Genomic DNA, 21,053 nt, shown 5'->3' with positions numbered 1-21,053 from the left:
TCCAAACAACTATTTGAACTTGTGTTGAAAAATAACTGTATATTTTTTAATGGTGAATTTTTTATCCAAGCAGTTGGTGTTGCTATGGGTTCTCTATGTGGTGGTTTGTACTCTAATTTGGTGATAATGCAATGGGAGAAAAAGTTTGTTATTAATTCAGTTTATTATCAATATTGTAAAATGTATGTGAGATTTTTGGATGATATTTTTATATTTTGGGACGGACCAAGTGAGATGATTAATGAATTATAACTCACATGAATAATTCAACAGCCTTTTTAAGGTTCACCCATAATATCGATCCCAATAAAATCTCATATTTGGATGTTAAACTGACAAAAAATACAGGCTTAAGGAATTTTGAGTCATGTATTTATAGGAAGGAAACATATTCAAACAGTTTTTTACATTTTGAAAGTAGCCATCCCTTCAAGCAAAAAAGAGCAGTTGTTAAGGGACAGTTTGTTAGAGCTGCTCGGATGGTGTCTAGTTTTGACTCTTTTGGATGAATGTGAACTGTTGAAAGATATGTTTCTTAAAAGAGAATACCCATTGGACTTAATTAACAACTTAATGTTGGAAGTAGTTAATAAAAGAGAGAGGGTTTTATCATGCTATATTGAATTCGGAGATGGTACACTCTGGTAATGAAGGGAACAGTTATATGGTTTTAAATTTGAATGTTGGTTCCGTTATTACAGACAGCAATGTTAATGTGAATGTTATGACACCTGTTGAACAAGTGCAAGCAAATGGGAAGTTTTGTTCAGCTTTTATCACTTCTTATAATCTTAACAGTAAAGAAATGTTCAGGATTTTGTATAAAAATTGGATAATTTTGACCTCAAGCAATGACATTAGACAATGCATAAGTGAGAAGCCTATTGTGGTATATAGAAAGGGACAAACCTTAAAGAACATCTTTGAAAGGAGTTACCAGATTCGGAATGGGGGCCATATAAAGAAGTGTGAGGCATGCAATTATTGCCAACATATTAAGGAAGGGTCAAAATTTAACATAAATGGTATAAAGGTTTCTTTACAAAAAAAGTGCAGCTGTTATACTGAGAAGGTGGTTTATTGTGCTTTCTGTTCCAAATGTGCTTGTTTTTATATTGGAAAGACAGAAAGGAAACTTAGAAACCGTATTTATGAACATTTGAGGGATATCAGACTGCAAAAAGAAACCAATGCCCTTGCAAAACATTGTATGGAATGGCCCGGACCTGATTTTAAATTCACTGTTATTGAAGTTATTGACTAGACCCAAGAGGTGGACCTTGGACTTTATATTTGGAGACGAGTGAGACCATATGGCAGTTGAAAATGAATGCAATATTTGAAGTGTACAACATATAAGAAATGTTGAGGTTTTATTAGATTTTATTTACACATATTCAATTTTATTTTAATAATGTATTTATAGTTATGTATTTATATGTATTATAGTGGGTAATATTTAGGATGATGAATGTTTTATGTGTGATTATCTGACATTATACAACGACCCCCCCATTAATATTCAAAAATGTGCATGCTGATTGGCAGCGTGCACGTTGTAAATCTGAGTTATAGTAATGGAAAAAGGTCCAGTCGCCCGGACTTTTTCCATTACTATAACATTTTTTACAGCAATGGAGAATGCAAGATCTCTGTTGCTTCACACTGTCTCGCTATGTTAAACGAATTTAACATAGCGAGACAGCTTTAAAAAAAGCAACGGAGATTCTCCGTCGCTTTTTTAAAGCTATCTCGCTATGTTAAACTCCTTTAACATAGTGAGACAGTTTGTAAAAAGCAACGGAGATCTTGCTTTCTCCGTTGCTTTTTTCAAAACTGTCTCGCTATGTTAAATGGGTTTAACATAGCGATACAGCTTTAAAAAAAGCAACAGAGATTCTCCATTGCTTTTTTAAAAGCTGTCTCGCTATGTTAAACCCATTTAACATAGCGAAACAGTTTGTAAAAAGCAACAGAGATCTTGCTTTTTCCGTTGCTTTTTCCCACAGCTCTGATGTACTGCATGGGCATACGCATGCGCAGTACATCAGAACTGCAGCAGAATACCAGACAGCTGTGGAAGGGCAGCAAGGAGGCATTATACAATACCATTATTTAAGAAAAGTAATTATTTTTTTCGTAAATAATGTCATTGTATAATAGCAATAACCCACTTCTGGGTGTAGGTAATGCTGGATTTACCCACGGTTGGCTTTGTTTGGCTACTCGGGCTTCGCCCTCGTGACCAAACCACACCAACTGTGGGTAAATCCAGCATTACTCACACCCAGGCTTGGGTTATTGCTATATTATTAAATGTAAATTGTAGGAATAGTCATTGCTCATGAATTATTCATGAACCCTGGATGTTGATTGGTTCAGTAATTAACTTTGTATTATAAATTTGCTGTCAGTTGGGGCATGCTCTGTCTTGATAAAGTCTCCAAATGGTTGGAGATGAAAGCGCTTGATTCACTGGATGTATCTGATTTATTTTTATTTTTATTTGTTAAATTAAAGTTCTTTTTGTAAGCACTTCTTAGTTGCTTATTTGGAATTTTTTATCTTTCTTCATCTTGTTGCAACCGTGGCCAATTTTTGGATTGTGGTTTGTTTTTTGACTTTCAAAAGTTTGCATTATTTTACTTTAACAATATACTAAAATAATGAATGGCTTTTTTGTAGGGCCATTTCTATGGAGATGGGAGTTGGAGGAGAACATGTAGGGTGGCATCCACAAACTGGGAACTATCTGTCACTCCATGACTTTTCCATGTATCATGTATAAGTTGAGAGCAGGGAGTGTCACTGAACAGGTACCACATGGAGTAAATCAGAGTTGATGTTAGAAGAGCTGTAAGGGTCAGAGAAGTATGACTGTGTTTAACTGTTTGCATTCCCTCAGACAGCTATAACTCCACTTCACCTTCTTTTCAGTATCTTTAGAGTTTAAGTTATACAGCGTGATAAGAAGAGAGTCATGGCTGTAGGCCTTTGATAGGTTAAGAAGGGCCTAATCTGCCTGTTCTTCAGTCATTCTAGTGAGGATGTTGTCATTTTTAGAAGAATAGTGCCAACACCATAGTCATTCTGAAAGACAGCTTGATATTCAGGTATGAGCCTACTGTGATCCATGAAGACATTGACTTATTTGACCATGACATTTTCTTGGATTTTTAACATTACATGAGAGAAGAGAGATAGCATGGAAACAAGTTATTAAATCCTTTGGACAATCTGTATGACTAGAAAATATATGATGTTCATCACGTTGATCACTACTGAGGTAGCCTTTGCTATATGGGTTATATCCTGCCAGAGATATAACAGTTGGCCAGCTTCCAAAGCTTCAGGGCACCTTCCAAGCACCCAAACTGTCAGGCAGCTCAAGCTGAGCTGAGTAAAACACAGGTTTGGTCACCAAGCACTTCAGAACTTTACTAACACCGAAAAGTACGCTCCTCTGTGACTTTTGAGGATTGACGGTTGACTTGTGCTGTTCCTTTGCTGGGTAGATAAGTTCCCTTTGGGGAAAAAAAAAACTTCCATTCATTTATTTTGGTTGATCATTAATACTTTCCTGTTCATGAAAGTTATTTTAAAGCTTGGAGTGTGTGTTTTAACAGACTGTCAGAAGACTGTGTTGTATTTTAAATGAGACTACTGTTTTTTTCCTGTCAGTTTAAAAGTTGTTTAAAATATTAAAAAAAACATTTTTTTCTCTTAAAATTGTGGTTATTTTACTTTTGGGGAGTGGGAAGGTGTTTTAAATTGCTTTTTACTGTGTTTGTCTGTGAAAAAAGTGCCTTTTAAAGACTAAATTTTTACCAGCTTTTGTTGCTTGTCTGCCCTGGGAAAGAGGTGCTATTTTCAGCTTGACCATGCAACAAACAATTGGTCCCCAGGTTGGTCCTTTTTCCAGCCACAAAAAAAAAGTTAAGCAAACAGCCTTTGTCACCACAGCAGGTGGGTGACCTTGCTGTGCCTATTTGTTGTACATCAGACCACTCATCTTTTACTCTGGATCTCTCTGATGTAGCACCTACAGCCACTATGGACTGGGGGTTAGCCATGTCCTCTGCTGCTGTTGGAGTCCCCTCAATGAGCAAGGGAGAGCCATGTTGGTCCTGGGACAGGGAACAGGGAAGGATTCCCTGTTTTGTTAGAATGTTGTGACCATCCTTAGGAGAAGCTACTCCTGCTATTTATAATCCTTTTGGCCCAATTATTTTGTCAAAAAGAAATAGGAAAACTAAACATGTATCTATCCCTCATCAAATTTCCTTAGACAGGAGTAGTTTACTGGGTCTGGCTCAGGGTTTTATTCAGGTCTTTGATCTTTCTTATTTATTGCTTTCTGATAAAAAAGAATTATACGTTATTTCCTGAAGAGATTCAAGATTCTAAATCTGGACAGGAAGATGAAGGGACAGATACAGGTTTTCTTCTTAGTTTTCTTATTCAGACTCAGAAAATAGCTCAGTTTCCTGTTCTCCATTTGGGGTTCCTCTCTGTTTGAGACTGTTTCCATAATGTGTCAGTGTTTTCAGTGGGAGCACACTGAGGTTTCTCAGCCCTTCAGAAAATTTTAAGAGCTGTTATGGAAGGGATTTCCTGAACTTTTGTTATTTCCTCCAATACTGTCAACGTTTGAGGATGTGCGTGTTTCTGCCTATATTTTCCTGATAGCTAGCCTGCTGCCCCTAAAAAGTTAAGTAGAATGCATAAAGTTCCTCAGTCTTCCCAAACCTGGCCTGGAAGCTAAAGTTTTATTTATCCATACTCCTGCTAAACAGTTAGTTAATTTCTAGCTTACTCTTACTGATAAGGATGGAAAGATTATTGATGGGTACAGGAAAACAGTGTATGCTTCTGCAACTTTGATTTTCAGACTCTTGAATTGTCAGACTGACATGTTAAATTTGATTCTGACTATTCAATATAGTATAATTAATATTAGGTGTGCAGTTTCTTCTTTTGAGGAAACATCTGCTTTAAATTATTTAGTTTTTTTTCTATTGTACTAGTCATTGCTCTCTGTTTACAGTGTGTGTGTATGACTCAGTTAATAATTCTTTCAGGAATATGGCCTCTGGTACTGTTTTGAGGAGGTTTGCCTGGCTGCATTCTCAGAACCTGCCAAGAGGATGTGAATAATGAGATTTTATTTTTACTTTTGAATAGAGGTTCCTTTGCTGCTGAGGTGATTAGAAAGTGTGATGAAAGGGGTAAGTTGAATCAGGGAATCTCTGAGATTTTCTGCCTTATTTTTCTAGGGATTCTCTAATCCTTATCCTGTTTTGGCACAATGGCTAGGGTGTTCCAAAATTAATTCAGGAACCCCTAAAACCTAGGACAGTCGTACTAGTCAGTTTGACTATGTAATTGACTTTTTTCCCACTCCCACCCTGGCAGTCCCTTTTCCCTGCCAGAAAGTTTGAATCTTCATTTTTCTCTTTGGCAACATATAGTTTCAGAAATTCATTACGGTTATAGTGGCTAGCTCCAGTTATACATTATTGCAGGCTACAGGGTATCAACCCCCCATATTTAGAAGATCTGTTTATCTTTGAAGAGCCTAAATTTTTCAGTTGGGTTAGAGATCTCTTACATAGGCTGGGATTCCAAGAGAATATGCAAAAAGTCCTTTTTCGACTCCTTCACACAGGATTGTGTTCCTGAGGTGTCAGCTGGACACCTCATTTAAAAGAACTGCTCTTCCACAGGCAAAAATAGATCTATATCTAGTTCTATGTCCAAGGTTCCCACTCAGATTTCTATCGCTGCAAGAGAATACCTCAGGATTTTGGGTATCATGACATCTATAATTCTTACGATAACCCTGGCAACACTTTACATAAGAAAGATAAAATTGAAGTCTTTTTGGTCCCAGCATCAACATCCCTTGCTATTTCAAATCCAAGTGCTGTGGTTTGTCAGTAGAAAAATTAGTTGATGTAGACAGCAAATATCTCTAAATGTAGGTCTCCCCTTATCCTTCCCTGTTCCCAAACACTCAGTCATATCAGGCGACTCAGACTTTGCTTGGGGAGCAGTTTCAGGGAATATAATAGTGCAAGGTGTGTGGGACACCTAGGACAGATGCAAGCACATAAATATGAAAGACATGCTTGTCCTGAGCAAGGCACTCAACAATCTGAATAATCTTCTGTCCCCAGGATGTCTTCAAGTTGTTTCAGACAATACCATGGTAAAGTGATACATCTTCAAGCTGGGGAAACCATGTCATACCCCATTTGCAGACTAGTCATGTTAGCATGGGATATATCTTCTCAGCACATTCTCACTCTACAGGCATTCTTCACTTAATCAGAGCAATATTGTGTAGCAGTCAAGCTAAACAATACAGAGCAGAATCTCACATATGCAAACCAAATTGGGGGGGGGGTCTTCCTAGATATTTTTATTGAATTATCACTTAAGACATAGGCAGGCATACATTTATATAAAATAAGAAAAGCCATGTTAACATTTTCACAGTTACAAACATTGGACATCACATACATGCTTTTATACAATTATCATCAATTCAGTACTATATAAATTGCTCAATTCATGCCTTCCCTTAAACCTTACTCTTCCTCCAATACAATATTCTGCATGTGTTGTTTCCACAATTTCCATTTTTTCTATGTAGTTTGCCCCTATTCTTTTCTAAACATTCTTTCAGTTCTTTTGTTTCTGTTACAACATTCAGTTCTTTGAATACAGTTGGTTTAGACTTTGATTTCCATTTTCTAGTAATTGTTTTTTTGACAGCCACCAAAGTTAAGCTTAGCAAGACCTTACTATGTTTAGGCAATTCAGATCATGTATCCCAGCTAAAAAAAGTAATTTCCTTAGTTATATCCATTTCATCCATCCAGCCACAACCCCTTTTCCCATTTTGCACATGGGATCAGCGTGTCACTTCAGCAATGACAGTAATCTCGAGCCAATGTTTACACACTGATTGTTCACCATACGTTTCTGACAGAGTACGCTGCAGGGAATTTATAAAGGCTGCCAAGTTATTACACTTCCAGAACATATGTTCCCAGTTACCTGTTTCTTCCACATAATACCTCCAACATTTGCCATCTACCTGAGGAAAATTTCTTTAGAGTCTGCTTGAGGTATAAAAATACTTTTGTAAACACTTACAAGCAAAAATCCTAAATATTCCAATTTTTTTTCTAACCTCCCCTGATTGAGTCCTATAATTATCATGCCATATTTTATATGCCCTACTAATTATCCTTTTTTAACAGCATTTTATTGTTCTAAATGCAACTAAAATCTCTACGAGAGCAGGTCTTTCACATATGCTTCACCTGTCCCTTTCTCTTTGCCTAATACCAGTCTCTGATAGGGAAGGCGGTCTCTAGCCTGCAGTCCAAATGTCTTCTTAGCCACTTCCTAGTCTATTACCTTTCCCTCTTTAGTTATTTGCTCCCAATACCTTGGACCCTTTGCCATTTTTTCAAGCAAATTCCAGTCTCCTCTTGCCTTTTCTCTGTATTTCTAATTGTAGTCATCCCTACTGGCAGAATCTCCTTTCCCCATTCTTACATTGGCTTAGTTCTTAGAATGCTTTCTACTACTTTATGAATATAATATTCTGTATGGCTATCTCCTTAAGGGTCTGGATCCAAAATCCCACTTTCTCCTTATTTTTTGAAATTCCCACTTGCTTCATCATCATCATCCCTTTCAACTTTGAATTATAACTTTCTGCTTGTGCTATGTATGTGAGCCTTAACTGTGTAGCCGTAAAATATCCTTTCAAATTAGGTAATCCTAAACCACCTTGTTCTATTGGAAGGATCAGCTTATCTCACTTGACCCTTGTCTTCTTCTCTTCGAAGACAAAATCCTTCAACTCTTTATTAGTTATAGTCTACAACTTCTCCTGTGGTTGATAAAAATGTGCCTGACCTGTGTATAAAATTAAAGGGATCAAAAACACTTTACTGCATGTATCCTGCTATCCATTTCCATAAACAAGAGCTTCCAGTTTCTTAGTTTTTGTATTATCTTTTGTTTAGTCTCTTACCACTTATCCTTAGTTGCCATAACAAAATCCTTTTTATCACATACTCATAAATGCTTAATTTTTATTGTATCTCCATAAATATGGGTATTGCTGAACCAATTCATGTTTGGGTACATAGTTTACTGCTATAGCCTTTGCTCTGTGTTTGTATCTCAATAAACATTAAACTGTCTTAGAATGTTCCACAACACTGAAATGTCCTTTTCTGGATTTATCAGATACAGAATAATACCATTTGCAAATAAAGCCAACTTTTCTTTATTATCATGCCATTTTTATCGTTGAATTTCTGATTCCTTTAATTTCTTTGCCAATGGCTCTAAATAAAATGCAAATAACAAAGGTGAACGAAGACACTCCTGTCTGGTTCCTGTGTTCAGACACAACTTATCAGAGAGGAACCTTCCCACTTTAATTTTTGACTCTGATCCCTCATATGTCCCCCTAATTAACTTTATCATTGCACTGAGGAATGTAAATGTTTCTATTGCTCTGCTAATAAAATATCAGCTTAATCTGTTGAATGCCTTCTTTGCATAAAATGACCCACCAACAACAGCCACATTTTCTTACATTCTACTTACCTCTGGATCATCATTGTTCTATTAATGTGAAATGTTGGCCTCCCCTCCACAAAATCACATTGATCCACATCTGTCAATTTTGTCAACACCTTTGCCATTCTTGTAACTATTATAGATCAAACGTGTTGCAATCATGGTTTAAAATTGAAACGGGCCTATATGAAGTTGGGTCTGATGGGTCTTTACTGTCATTAGTTATTAAAGCCACCACAACTTTATTCCAGGATGTTGGTGCTTCCCCTCCTTTTAAAATACTGTTAAACGGAACCTTCCAGTCTTTATCACTTTCTTCCCTCCTAGCTTCCAGACTTCCATATTAATACCATATTTTCCTGGAGAGTTTCCTGCAGATTGATTATACATCACAATTTTTATCTCATCTCTTCCTATCTTATCTGTTAATTGTTGAGCCTCATCTACCTTGGCATATTTAAGTCTTCCATAAATACTTCCATTTTTACTTTTTCTTGATTTCCACATCTCTCTCTGCTTTGTACAGATCTTCATAAAATTTCCAAAATATCTCTAGTATCTCTGCAGGATCTCTGGTTATTGTTCTTGTTATAGGCTCCCTACCTAGGCAACAACCCTTTCTACTTTCTCTTGCCTAAGTGGTTGTGCTAAGAGTTTTTGTGTTCTGGAGTTATTAAAAAAAAATGTTTAACGGCAATCTTTCTAAACTCATGCATGTTATCCAGATACTCCCTTATTTTCTCTTTAGCACTCTGCTGTTGCACCTCTTCTTGTTCTGTGAGATTTCCCTTATTCTGCAATACTTTATCCTTTGTCAGCCCATCCAAATAATCTTGTTAATTTTATAGCCATATCTAGTTTTCTTTTATTTCTACCCTATTTTTAAACTCCAGTTTCATTTTATCACATTCACTAGCTATAACTTCTGAAAAAAAATTCCATTTTCCTTATTAATTCTCAATTTGCAGTATCCATTCCTTAAATTCCTCTATTTTAACAGGTAGGTGGGAAGTGCCAGTGTTTCATTTTTGCCTCATTATCCTGCATTTATATCTTGGCTGTTATTGGCACGTACTCTAAAATAGTTAAAAGATGTGTATGGAAACTTTCAATTAAATCCGTATGTTTTTGTGAAATATAATTTCTGGCCAGTCTAGCCCGGTTATTGTACTTTGGGGAATAATATGTAAATTCACCAAAATTCTTAGTACTAAATTCATGCCTTCCATACCAGATATTTTCATAAATGTTTAAAAACAAACCACTGAGAACTGCTCGCATGACTAGTAAGCCAGAACCAAATTCCTTCCAAAAGTACCGGACCACAAGGTTGCGACACTTCCAAAAGTACAAACTAGAACTATTTAATTGATATACTAAAAGCAATACAAAAAATAAGTTAAGCACTTTCATCCTGTTCAAATCAATGGGACTTCCTCAGAACTGAAAATCATACACTGCTAGAATTCCCAAATAACTTATTAACTTAAAACAAACATACCAGACTATATAGATTTTCAAATAATACTGGCTATAGTAATGAGTAAATCAGTTGTTTACTAGCAATAAAACAAACCAGAATAATCAAGCATTTTCTACTACTTGCACCCAGAAAAGATAATGAAACTATTTAAATAAATAGATCTTCCTACTGCAGCATGCAGGCAGAGGGAAAGAGATTTATATTGGAAGTCTCTTCCTTCCCATTATAAGCTGTCAATTGCACTTGATTCTGCAAGGGTCTCTCAGTGCAGTGACAGTTTTAACACCCCTGCAGTAGTGTGGGGGGAGGGGACTGTTGGTTCCTCTTGGACTGCAAAAGAAAACCCTGAACAAAGGTCTGAAATTTAGCTACTTTTCCAGCTGTAGTTGGATGACTTCTAGGTATTGTGTAAAACAAGCTCTGAGCCAAACATAAATGAGGGTGATTACAGACAGAAAAGAAGCAGTCCTTTTACAGATGGTATACTAGAAGATGACAGTGACTCACACAAATCCCATCATAGATTCATAGATTCTTACTAAGCTAACTGCCCTTGCGAGCCATTTTAAGCTTAGCCAATTATCCGTTGTGAGACTCAAACCCTGCACCTTGTGTTTGTAAGGCAAACACCTTAACCATTAGGCCACCCTCCCAACTTATTCACAGTGACTTCCTTATGTATGACATGAGTCATACAAAGCATTATGGGAAAGAGAAAGGGTTGAGGAAGAACAAGATCACGTTGATACATCAAGCCCCATTGGTAAATATGTTGTGGAAAACAGGCTAAAATTACAACTAAAGCACTTCAAGTTATTTTGAGGTGTTAAAATATGTCGGGAAACAAGTGAAAAAAACTGAGTTTTTTTAGTTCTAGGGTGGAGTTTTCCTTTAAATCATGAGGCAGAGCAGTTCTGGTGTTGAAAGGCTTGAAAAAACTCAATAAACAAAAATAAATAAATAAAAATACCTGTAACTATAGTCGTTCATAAAAAAAATACCTGTAACTATGGTTGTTCATAGTGTATAAATACAGGAACTGATGTTTTGAGGACAGGAGATGGGATTCTGTCCCAAAAGTTATATTATCTTAATTAGTAGAATGGTATGTAGTCCTAGTACACGTGGATAATGGCGGCTGATACTGCAACTTCACTGAATATTTATAGTAAGTTGTTACCCACCTTAATGTGTAGGTATAAGTATGTGTCAGGACCAAATATGTTATACCTGATTTGTTTAATTTAAGAACACAGAAAATATTTAGAAATATGTATTTATTATATTTATTTATTTATCCTTTGTCGACCAGGTTAGTCCCACTAGGCTGGAAGCCTTTTTTCAGGGGCGACTCGCATACTCACATTTACACATACACATATGTACTTATATATGTATACTGTATATATAGCAAACAAGACTGCTGAGTGATGTGTCAGCAGAGCTGCATACTTGATACAGATATTAACTGTGATCTAAATTCTTATCTGTAAACTTGGAACATGTCTGGAAATTGGTATTTTCATCTATTTTCTTCCTTTCATCATTATGATGTGGTAGCCAAACTTGGTCTTGACCTGAGGGTCAGTGTATACAGGCTTGTCCATGCTGCTAATGGAGAGAGTAAATGCAGCTTCTTGGAAAGGTCCCACCATGGAGCCTCTGGTCATTCAGCCATGGTCACCACTTTGCCGGGCTTTCTCCTTGCTGTACCTTGAAGCCACTTCACTGAAGCGAACACCAGCCTTGAGTTTTTCCATAGCTTCCATGACTTTACTGTGCTTTTCACACAGTATTTACCTCACCTTCACTGCATTTCCTCCTTCTTTTGGACCTTGTGCTTTTTTAATAGTCATCGCTACCAGAAGCTCCTCCTTTTCCACCACCTTTCGCCTCACCGCCTTTCCATTTGGGAGGCATACTGAGTACTTCCCACAAATCAAAAACTCAGACAGTAATTCCAACAGCTCCAGGCAACACTACCAGTACTCCTTGCTCAATAAAAAGTTATTAAAATAAACTAATGCCACTGTTTCTTAGCACTTACTAAAATATTTTACTGAAGTGATTCTCCAGAAGAATACTTTAATATAGCACTTCGGATTTTTCAGAAATACATGTCTAAATGAGATCAAAGGCTAAGAAGTTTATTACTGTTTTGCATCGGTGTTATTGCTGAGTGCACAGTACACTCTTTGCTATCAGCTCTAACTAAAGCTTTTCATGAGAAAAGCTGCAAATATTTTGTAGAGTGAAATGTCACATTCATTTAAAACCATAAGTATACATGAATTGGTGGCATTAACAGAGTGATATGCAGGTGACTTTTGAAATTCACTAGTGACAGAACAGATGTATGTTGACGGAATGTCAACAACTGAAATCCATTTTTTAAACTTGAATGCTAAATGTTACATCAGAACTCTTGAGTCTTTAGTCAACCAGGGATAAATAGTACCTCTCTAAATGTAAAACAATTGAGAGGTTTAACATGATGTAAATGGACTGCTTTGTACTTTATTTGTTGATGGCATGATAGGATTGAGTTATTACCTACTAAGGATTTTTACTCACAGATCTCAACAGGGAGCATGAAACAACCATTTTCAGTGTTGAACAGGGATTTTTATTACCTAAAATTAGCTTTTCTTTAAATGAGATACACTTGCGAGATGTGAGATACGCTTTATATATGTGTGTGTGTGTGTGTGTGTGTGTATAAAATAATTCTACAAAATTATTTTTTATGTTGTAAAAAAAGTTGAGGTTTGGCTTGATAGATGTTAATCTGTCCCATTCTGTATCTTTCAAACTGTCTTTGTAATCTATCTTATTTCTGCAGCTAATGCCTTTCAGATGCCCCTCCTTTGGCCATTTCCTAGCCTGTCACCCATTACAGACCTTACTCAAAGGTATTGTGGTCTTACAATACCTGCATAGGTAAACTGTTCCATTTATTCACTACTGTTTCCATGTATAAGATAAATATTACACCCTTAATCTGATAGGAATGCCTTCTTGCTTCCTTGACTTTCCTCTTGAGCTTTCTACATTCACACTGTCCTCTATGTCTCTTTTTACCCAGTATTGAGTCTCTCCCCTTTCTTGGTTATCCTTAAGTGGCAACACATTTTTCTTCTTTTAAAATGTTCCTATATTGTGTTTATTACTCTGCTAGATTTTATCTTTGCACCTGTTAGAATAGCTAGATATCTTTATTCCTACATGGACAACAACAGTAATGTATTTCAGCTTGGGCTTGACCATGGACCTACAGAGGGATAATATAACCTCTTTGTCCATGAAGTCTACTCATAAGGTTGCACACTCACCTTTGGTTCTGGAATATTAAAAGGCTGTGAGTTCTATTCTCACACTAGATTCTTGTATTAATGTTTCAGTACTGACACTACAATGAGGCCTAAGTGGGGTGTTACACTCCTGAGGTGCTATCCTTCAATTAAAAAAGGTAAACTAAGGCCAGACTTGCCCTAGTTGGTGGAAGATCAGGTGGGCATGAAAAATTCCATGACGCTTAATATCAATAAAAAGCACTGAAGTAAAACAAAAGGACCAATATTACAAAGTTGAGTGCTTTCATCTCATGTCATATAAGGATGACCCTTCTGTTTTATTTCTGTGTTCTTTTGTTATTTTTTTCATGCTGTCAAGTCATGCTGGTTATTTTATTTTGTGCATTAATACCATTTTTGTATCATTGTCAATTCAACCCAACTAAGAAGAATTCTGTAGACATCTTTATGAATGTTTTGATTACTGTTTTACACAAGCTGTATATAAACTTGCAGAATTCTGTAGGCATCTGTATAAATGTTTTAATTAGTGCTTTATATACATTGTTTTTGTACCTGGACACTAAATTTGTGGGCATCTGTATAAATGTTTTGACTAGTGTTTTATGGGGAACTATTTTATGCACCTAAATGTGCAGAATTCTGTAGTCATCTGTATAAATGTTTTGAATAGTGCTTTACGTAAACTTTTTTGGCCCCTTATCTCCAATAAACATGTTTTCTTTGTATCTGGTTTTAATAACTTTTGTTGCATTTTGGAAGTGAAAATGTAATACCTGAATTTTTAGATAAATCTTTTCTACTGATAAAAAATAATTTCCTTTTTACTGTTGTTTGGATATTCTATGCAATTTCATGCAGATGACATGGAGTTTAAACTATTTTGAGGTATAAGCTTGTCTCATGTGTACACCAGAAAATTAAATATACTAATCTGTCTTCTTTTTTAAATAGCAATCAGAGAAGCACAGTTTATGCTGATGAGATTAAAGTTGTTATTGACCCTTCTTTTGTATTAAAGATAACAAAACAGCAGCATAATATTCCGGGGGACTGTAGTCACTGGGTGACATAGCTGCCACACTTTTTACATTTAGTGCCCCCATGCCTTGTGCATTCGTCTGTGTGCTTCTTTCACTTGCATTGTTGTTTTCATTGTTTTCAGGTGTACTGTTGCATGTGCTCGGGGATGCCCTGGGCTCAGTGGTGGTAGTTGTGGCTGCCACTATTTTCTACATATTACCAGGAGAAGGTGACTGCGACTGGAGGTGCTATGTAGATCCTGGTCTGACAATCATTATGGTAATAATTATTCTGTCTTCTGCATTCCCACTGATCAAAGAGACAGCAAGAATCCTGCTTCAGATGGTTCCAGGAGGGGTTCAAGTAGAGAAGCTAGGTAAGTCAAACTGAGCTGAGTTTGTAGGATCTGTAGCATTTTCTGTTCACTGCATTTGCTTTTGTAACCTGTAGCACATGTTTCAGTTTTGCTGGGAATTAACACAGGTTTGCACATTTTACCTTTTTAGCATAATTATCCAGTATCACATCAGCACTGTATAAAAGATAAAGATGAAAAATTGGAAACACTGATATTTGATGTACTTCAGCTGTTACCTTTGTGCATGTGAAACAAAATAATTCCTGACCTATATTCTGCAAAGTCTCAACATCCCTAGGTTTTCAAGCTACAAACTAATTTGGTGGATCAGGAATATTATAGCATAGGGGCTTCTTCATTTGCTACAAATAAGGATGACATTATACAGTTTTTTTTCCAGCAAGATTAATGGACTTAGGATCCTTAGCAGGGTTAATACAATCATCTGTTGAACCAGCGACATGGACCAAGGTTTCCAGTCACGCCACCAGTGACCCACATTCATTTTGCAGGCCATGTGCCAGAGCATCTGCTGAGGAGAGCAGTTAGTTTGGGTCACTTTTTCTGCAGGATGGGAGAAAGATTTCCTGCTGCCACATGTTTGCTTAGATATAGTTTGTAGACCTGTGAGTATTTGCGTGCAGAGATGGCAGTATGTTGTCCTGAGTGTGTATAAATGAGCAGCCACTGAGAGTACATAGCTCTTCTGTGTGCTCAGGTCAGTGAGGGAAAGAAAACATTCAGGAGCCTTAACAGGATTAACAAACCCAGGTACCATGCTGCAGGATTAAATAAAGTTGAGACTATGAGAAAGACCAACCTAGTTATAATGACCTAATAGGACTAGCAAAGTCATTCACACCCAAAGGTATTGGATTCAGTTGCTCACAACGAGATTAATGGAATTGGGAGATACATATCAGGATTAAAAAAGAAATCAGGTCTCTAGCACAGTTACCAGAACCAGAAGACTCTAGCAGACTTTAATCAGGATTAAAGTGCATCTCTAGTAGGTACACAAATATAACCGTAGAAATGGAAGGTCACAGCAGAGAGGCAAAATGTATACTTCACAGGTGTCACATTCTGGGACATCTACCCTGTACTTGAATAGATTAAACTTGATAGCCCCCCCCCCCCCCCCCCGGGTACTGACAGCCTTCACCCATGGTTTATTTATCACTGTAGAGACAACAGAGACAATATCAAAACCCCATTGAAACACATCTACAACCTGTGCATTTCAGTTAACAGTATGCCTAATATCTGGAAGATTGCCTTTATAAACCATTCCATAAGAACCCCAGTCCCTCCAATCCATCAGAATTTTGGTCCATTTCTCTTCTCCTAGCATAGGAAAGATTCTGCAAAAAATTATTTTATTTGCAACTTACGCAGTACGTCAACCTTGTCTCTCAAAAGCAGCTTGGCGTTTGGACTGATTGCAGTTCATCCACAGCTATCTGCACACTTGGTGACAACATTCATCTTAGACTCGAGAAAGGCCTAATTACTAGAGCAATTTTTATTGACTTTGCCAGAGGCTTTGATCTTATCAATCACTCAGTTCTCCTAGACCCTCTCACTGAAATAGACATTAGTGATGACATACTGCCCTGAAAACTACCTCTTTAACTGACACTTTTCAGTTAATTTCAATTCACCAACCTCTGCATCAGTCCCTCTGCAGAAAGGTGTGGATCTATTCTGATTCCTTTTGACTTACCCCATCTTCCTGTTATGCTTTATACTGATGACATGGTCCTATTCCACATTAAACATTATGCCTCTTCTCTTGAGCTCAAATGTCAGGCTGATTTTCATGCCCTTGTTCAATGGGTCAGTGTTAAACTACTACTGCTAAACACCTCTAAAACAAAAGCAATGCTTTTTGGCACTATGCAAAAGGTCACTTCTATCTCCAGGCCTCTGAAAATTCTCTATCGTCTTAATAACACTGTTGAAAATGTCACTCCATTTAAATACCTATGGATTTGGTTTGACCCTTCCTCAATTTCCAACTCCATCCAGACCATACACAAAATCAACACTGTCCTATTCTGGGCTAATAGGATCTCCCCTTTTCTAACCTGACCTTGTAGAAATCTCATAGATAAGGATATCTTGCTGGTTCGGCCAGATTGCTGTCTCCCACCAATTGCTGCAGCTTCTAAAAGAAATGTATCCACCATTCAGTCCATTTCAGATATCATTGGCAGATTCATCACTGTCTCCCCAAGAAATGAACATCACTGAAAAAGCATTGAAAAAGCTAACTGGCTGCCTATGAAAAAATATGCTGACTGTTCTTACCTCTCAACTATTTAAACTTATCAAGAATGACAGCTTCCCTCCACTAGTTTCCAGACTATTCAGAGATGCACCAACTTACAACCTGAGGCATCTTAATCACTCATGTCCTCTCCTTCAAACCTTTCACATTAGGCTTTGCTGCACAGCCCGTGCTTTCTCGGTGCTTGGTCCCAAACAGGGGGAATCTCTCCATTCTTTTCTTGATCATTCCTCTTAACCCATTTTCTGTTTAAAAATGAAAACACATTTCAAGACTCCAGGAAAATGCAGCTGCTATCTGTCTAGTCTTATAACTCTTCATTCCCTTCTTCCATCTACATACCTTGCTCTGACTCTATTTTGATTATGATTCTTTCAGCATGCCAGCTCGGATTTTCACTCTGTTTATAATGCATGTATATATTGTGTTTTTCACTCATTCTGTTTATATCATTTATATGTTGCCTTTATTCCTCAAGCCAGCTGTGACAGTCACTTTGTATATAATATATGTATATATTGCATTTTATCATTCACTTTTCATATAATGTCATGTAACTAGTGTGTAACTATTGTGTTTTCCCCTGGCAGAGACTGAAATGGGTCCAATGGGAACCAGTGCTCTACTCTGGTTAACAAATTAAAGAAATATAAATAAATAAATATATTTAATGGGGTAAAAAAAGAGAGAACAAAGTTGGGGACAAAGCTGAACCATATCTGTGTATATACATTGAATATAAGAATGATATTAGTGCAGTGTGCCAGACATAATGGCAAAGATAATGAACCCGGATATGAGCATATTACTAGATTCAAGTGCATCTGCAGGCATAGTGACAAATGCATTTAAAAAAGACTTAAGTCTTAGCCCTTCCCGCAGATTGAAAGTGCGAAATGCATGCCTATATTTTTGCAGTGTCTCTTTGCATGAGACTTCATTTTGAGGAAGAAGCCAGAGTGCATGACAGTCACAAAAGTAATTTTAACTGCACTTGAGTGGTCTGTTATCCTACAGCTGTGCCACTGGAGTGCTGTAAATACTGAGCAACATAAGCAGTAGCAGTAACAAAAGCAGTGCACTTTAGTGTCAGGTAGATGGTACAGGCAAAATGAAGACCTGTCATGTCAAGTTGAGTATGGATCCTGATATAACACCTGTATCTCAGCCACTAAGAAAAATATTTTCTTTCAGTGCAGAACACAAAAAGGATAGTAGGAGTTAGGGATGTTGGAAATGTTGAGTACAATTGAAAAAAATATCAGGCTGTACACCTTAGGCATCACCTATAGTTACAACTTCAACCAAAAAAGCCTGGAAAAGTGAGGGCATGGTTGACAGTATTTATTTATTTATTTATTTATTTATTTATATTTGTTGACCGGGAGTGTCCGACTGGACATAGGTCCATTTTCAGCGGAGGCCCTGGGAGAAAAGCTCCACAGTTAAAATAAACAGACAGTAGTTACATTGGATTACATAGTGATTAACAATTTACATAGCAATTACTTACAACATATTTACAGATGAAGAACATAGTACATCAGCGGACAACTAGAATCTTTATCTGTGAAGTACATAACAGACATTAATAAATGTTACAAGAAGAAGTTCCTGCTGTATAATAAGTACGGGCTTATGAGCATCTTAGCTTGCTATAATCAAGGTAGTTAGTGGAGTGGAAAGAAAGGTAGTGGTTGGATGGGGTGGGTGATATTAGAGTGGGAGTTGCAAGGGCATAGCCAGCATGTTTTTAGGTGCACTTTTAGTAAATTTTTGAAGTGGGTGCATGATGGTATGGAGGTAATTGTGGGTGGGAGGGAGTTCCATAATTTGGCTATGGTGCAAGAGAATAGTGCTTTACCAGCAGAGTTATTGGCTTTAGTGATCTGCAAGTGATTTTTGTTGCTGGATCTTAATGGTCTGGTGGTGCGATAGGGTTGGAGTAGATTCTGGAGGGATGGGACATTTAGTGGATGGTTTACTAGTTTGTGGGCGAGTGAGAGTTGATACCATTGAAGGAAGTGAGGGAGTTCAAGCCAGCCCAGTTCAGCAAGTGAGAGACAGTGGTGACTACCGTAGGATGCCCCTGTGGTGAATTTGGCGATTTTGTTGTAGCAGGTCTCTAGCTTGTTTAGATCGCATTGCCTTAGTTTGGTATATATTGGAGAGGCATAACGTCGGGTGGAGATAAGGTGGGAATTTGCTATTGAAATCTTTGCTGCTTTGGTGAGAAGTTGCTTATTTCTGTATAGCGCTCCTAGTTTTTTGTAGACTTTTTTTATGGTCATGGATATGTGAATGTCAAATATTAGTTTATTGTCTATTTCCACTCCTAGCAATTTGGTGTGTTCAGTTGGGTATATAGTGGTGGTGTCTTTTGCTGTGATGTTAAAGTGAGAGTTGTTTTGAGTATGTTTGGTGGGTTGGAAGATGAGTAGTTTAGTTTTGTTTGGGTTGAGTATTAATTGGGCATCAGATAACCAAGTTTCAACAGAGGAAAAGGCTTCCTGTGTGACTTTTTGCAGTTTGGGTAGGGACTGGGCTGAGCAGATGATGGTTGAGTCATCTGCGTATTGTATGAGTGTGCCATGTTTGGTGGCAGAGGCTAGATTATTGGTGAAAACAGAGAAGAGTAGGGGTCCAAGGATGGATCCTTGGGGAACCCCTATGGAGACAGGTAGTTGGGGAGATATGTCATTCTGCTATACAACGGATTGTTGGCGGTCAGACAGGTAACTCTGAAACCAGTTGGTGACTGATTGTGAGTCGGATAGGTTATTGAGGACAGAGATAAGTTGTTTGTGTGGGACCATGTCAAATGCTTTAGATAGGTCTAGGAAAGTAGCAGAGGAGAGATAGCCATTGTTTTTATGCTGAAGGATAGTGTTAGTAAAGGAGAGTAAGGCAGTGGTGGTGCTATGGTTTGGTTGGAAACCATGCTGAGTACTGGAAAGGAGGTTGTTAGTAAGGAGGTAGCCTGAGACATGAGAGTGTATGCATCTCTCTAGTATTTTGGTGAGTGGAGAGAGAATAGCTATGGGGCGGTAATTGGTTAGTTCTGTGGAGGGTCCGCCTTTGTGGAGGGGAATTATATGTGATACTTTCCACAGTGTGGGAAGATAACTTTCTGACAGAGATTGGTTAATCAAGATGGATACTGGGTAGGCCAGAGCATCAGCTGCGATTTGTAGATATTCACTTGGGAGGTTGTCTGCTGCTAATCTGGTGGGCTTAAGTTTAGTTAAGAGTTTTTTTATGTTGGAGGTAGGTACAGGAGAAAAAGAGAAGGCAGTGGGGAGATTACTAGTTGAAGGTGTGGGTTGGAGGGGAGGGGGGTTGTGTTGTTTAGCTAGTGATAGTATGGTTTGTGTGAAGTGTGTGTTAAATGAGGTAGCAATATTTTCTGAGGAGTGAGGGATGTCAGTAGGAGGGGTACTGACTTTACCTGGGTGGAGGATGGAGTTTATGGAGGACCAGAATTTTTTGTGGCTGTGTTGGGAGGAGACTAGGGCAGACTGGTAGTATTGGAATTTGTCCTGTTTTATTAGCTTTTTGACTCTGTTGTGTAGTTCTAGGAATTTCTGTCTAGTTGAGGGGGTTTTGGTTTTGCATCAGTGCTCCCAGGCTTTATCCCTGTTTTTCATTTCTCACTTGGTGGTTTTCTGTAGCCATGGGGAGGGTTGTGCTTTGATTCTGGAAAGTCTTGTGGGGGCATGGTAATTAAGGATGCTCAGGAAGTTAGTATTAAAAATTTCAACTGCGTCATCAAGACTGAGGTACTTTAGAGGATGCCAGTTACATTCTTTGGGGGATGAGATGAATGTGAGTGGGTTAAAGTTTCGTTTTTTACGTATTTGATGGTAGATAACAGGTTTAGCTTGGTATAGGTATTTTTTGAGTAGGAATGTTGGGGAGTGATCACTGAGGCTACCTGATAAGCAGCCTGTTATATATAACTGGGGGCTC

At 37.6% G+C, this 21,053-nt stretch overlaps 1 protein-coding gene and 1 pseudogene across 1 annotated transcript in view; one reads left to right on the top strand and one right to left on the bottom strand.

Annotated features, from left to right (window-relative positions):
• The window catches only part of SLC30A10 (solute carrier family 30 member 10), a 128,113-nt gene that overhangs the window by 9,441 nt on the left and 97,619 nt on the right, over window positions 1-21,053 (top strand). Inside the window, exon 3 of the mRNA XM_044061479.1 lies at window positions 14,576-14,809. Within this exon, the coding sequence (XP_043917414.1) occupies window positions 14,576-14,809 (234 nt within the window). The remainder of the gene's footprint in view (window positions 1-14,575; window positions 14,810-21,053) is intronic.
• Window positions 11,623-12,026, bottom strand: LOC122793459 (annotated as a pseudogene).

This window comes from Protopterus annectens, chromosome 1.part0 (assembly GCF_019279795.1).
Source record: "Protopterus annectens isolate FY-2018-M chromosome 1.part0, PAN1.0, whole genome shotgun sequence".
NCBI classification, from domain to species: domain Eukaryota; kingdom Metazoa; phylum Chordata; order Ceratodontiformes; family Protopteridae; genus Protopterus; species Protopterus annectens.
This window is presented reverse-complemented; position numbering and strand designations above follow the sequence as displayed.